Source organism: Montipora foliosa, chromosome 6, assembly GCF_036669935.1.
Source record: "Montipora foliosa isolate CH-2021 chromosome 6, ASM3666993v2, whole genome shotgun sequence".
Lineage (NCBI taxonomy): Eukaryota > Metazoa > Cnidaria > Anthozoa > Scleractinia > Acroporidae > Montipora > Montipora foliosa.
The window spans coordinates 44,176,297-44,178,796 of record NC_090874.1 but is presented as its reverse complement, the minus strand read 5'-3'; the positions used below and the strand labels follow the sequence as shown (position 1 = coordinate 44,178,796).

Below are 2,500 nucleotides of genomic sequence, written 5' to 3'. Positions count from 1 at the left end.
AAAGAAAAGACCGGCTAAACACACGGCATTGCGCATAAAAATTTCCTCCCACTGTCGCGAACTGAGACAAGACAAAGATAGACTGTTTTTGTATGCCGTGGAGGGAACAACAAATGTAAATTTTTATATGTGCGCCAGAATGGTGTCATTAAAACGCAGACGTTGCGAAGTTGCTACTGCTTCTTTCTAGGGCAAGTTACGCGTTTTTATCATAAATTTTATAAAGAAATTAAACAAGAAACTTGAAAGCGTTGACTCTGATAGTTAAGAAGTTAAATGAAATTCCTTGCGTAGTTTACTAGGTTGAGTTTCCGATAAAAAATTTCAGAAGTGATACAGGACAATTCCCTCGCTCTCGTGTCCCACTATCTCAATAGAAAGGGGCTATACACTTTGACACTTTGCTTTGGTTGAATTGCATAATACCGTTTTTCTCCAAAGTATTTGTGAATTGATTCCGAACAACGTTGTCTGAATTAAGAATTAAGAGCTTTTAAAATTTATTTCTACTGTGTCTTTCCTTATAGGTAACCAAAGTGTTCTTTTGGTCCTGTTTCAAATGAACACTGGTGCAATGAAGATACAAGAATTCGTGGCCTTGGATCCGATTACCGACATTGCAATCGAGAGGTTGGAATCTTTTCCAACTGAAGCAAAGTTTTTGTTAACACCTGGAAGAGGGATATTTCTTCATGGCGGCGAAACACAGAGAAACATTTCTGAAAGTCTTCATGTGGAGTACTATGGTAGTGATGCTGTGGGAATCATTTTCGAAGTTCTTTCCAAGCGCTGGCAAACCCTGGACCTCATTTCAATCATGAGAGAAGCGAAAAGGGCTCGATCTGCACAATTTAGAATTACGGACAATTTATCTTCCATCCCTAGATTTCGGGAGATAGAGCAATAGTCATAGAGTGCTAATTCTTAATTTTTTTTTCTAGTTTTCTTTACAACTTAACCCAATTCGATAATCAGGAACTTCGTCGTGTCTAGAAAGTTGCTTGCTTTTCGGCTTCGGTAATATGTTTAGTCAGTTATTTGTCTGTCAGAATTTTTCAAAATTTTTCTTAGTCCAATATCTAATGGTCATTTGAACCCAAAGTTTTTATATTCATTCATTTTTTCTTGAAAGATCGGTATTCCAAAACACTGACCACAATCAAACTAAAATTCCTCTATTCTGTACCGCTTAATATAACTATGACAAGCGATAGATAAGACCTGCTAGTGTGCGGGGGAGTCACACATTGATGTGCCTCCTTTTCCGCGATATTGCTGTTTTGTACATAAAAAGTAAGGTGACAATTATAACAACATTAAATGCCGAGTAAACATTCCATAAAATTATTAACTGACCTGACCTTAAGAGAATATGGTCAACCTTTTTTCGTTAGGTTGTCACGTGATTGACCGAGCGTACATCCGTCCGTCCGTACAGACTCAGGGGGAGGGAGATGGGAGACTAAGGGAGGGGAGTCTCGGGAATGCAGCTTTGAGGCGCGGATGGGCGAATTTTCTTGGCGGGAAACTGTTGTGCAGCCCGCGTCTATCCCACTGACCTTTGTCACTTTTGAAAAAGAGTTTTTACTAACATATAGATTTAGCCAAGCCTAAAAGCGGAGCTCCCGTGTCTAACTCCAGAAAGCAAATAATACATTTTTTTAAAGAGACACGGTTAACCACGAGTCATTGCGTGCCTTTGTTTTTGTTTTTATATCCGGGCAATCGCGGCGTTGAGTACAACACAAAGAGAGACGAGAGAAAGTCAAAAACGACGAAAGTTCTTTCGATGTAACTGGTTATGATACTGATTTAGACGAAGAAAGACCTCGAAATCGGTATGGCTTGCCCAAAGAGTGCAGAGCGAAGAAGCAGGAACGTCTCGTGTTCTTCCATATAGGCGGCGGAGGGGGAGGTACCATATTTGCCTTATTTACCATTGCAAATACATGCATGCCCTAGGACAGGTCTGAAGAGATGGTTACTCCGAGGTCCTTTGTGTTCTCTACCGACCTGAATTGCCCTCCCAGCGAGTAAATAGGTTTGGTTTTATCCTTTCTATGTGTAATACGCTTGACCTCGCATTTATCCGGGTTAAAGTGCATCTGCCATTTATTTGCCCATAAGCCAAATCGATCTAGATCACACTGCAGAACAGGGATATCAACATCCCGTGAACTGATTGTGCGATAGATTTTAGTATCATCTGCATAAATCTTGACAGTGGATGTCAGATCTGTCGAGATGTCATTTATGTAGATGATAAACAAAATAGGCATATAAGGCTGGAACGTTACTAACCATATTACACCCCCCCATATCAAGCCCCGACCAACCATATCACGCCCCAGCAAACAGCAGGATTTCTCAGTCATATTTAACACTTTTTGGCCTCCGTACGGTCAGTAAAAGTCGCGAACAGTTCGATGATGAACAAAATGAAAATAACTTCTTAATCCCAAAGCGGCTGTGTTTTATTTTTTATCATCATATCGGATAT

General features: G+C 40.2%; 1 protein-coding gene across 1 annotated transcript in view; it reads left to right on the top strand.

Annotated features, from left to right (window-relative positions):
• The window catches only part of LOC138007453 (uncharacterized), a 23,603-nt gene extending 22,184 nt beyond the window's left edge, over positions 1-1,419 (top strand). The window contains exon 6 of the mRNA XM_068854378.1: positions 528-1,419. Within this exon, the coding sequence (XP_068710479.1) occupies positions 528-907 (380 nt within the window). The 3' untranslated portion in view covers positions 908-1,419. The remainder of the gene's footprint in view (positions 1-527) is intronic.
• Positions 1,420-2,500: the final 1,081 nt, after the last annotated feature.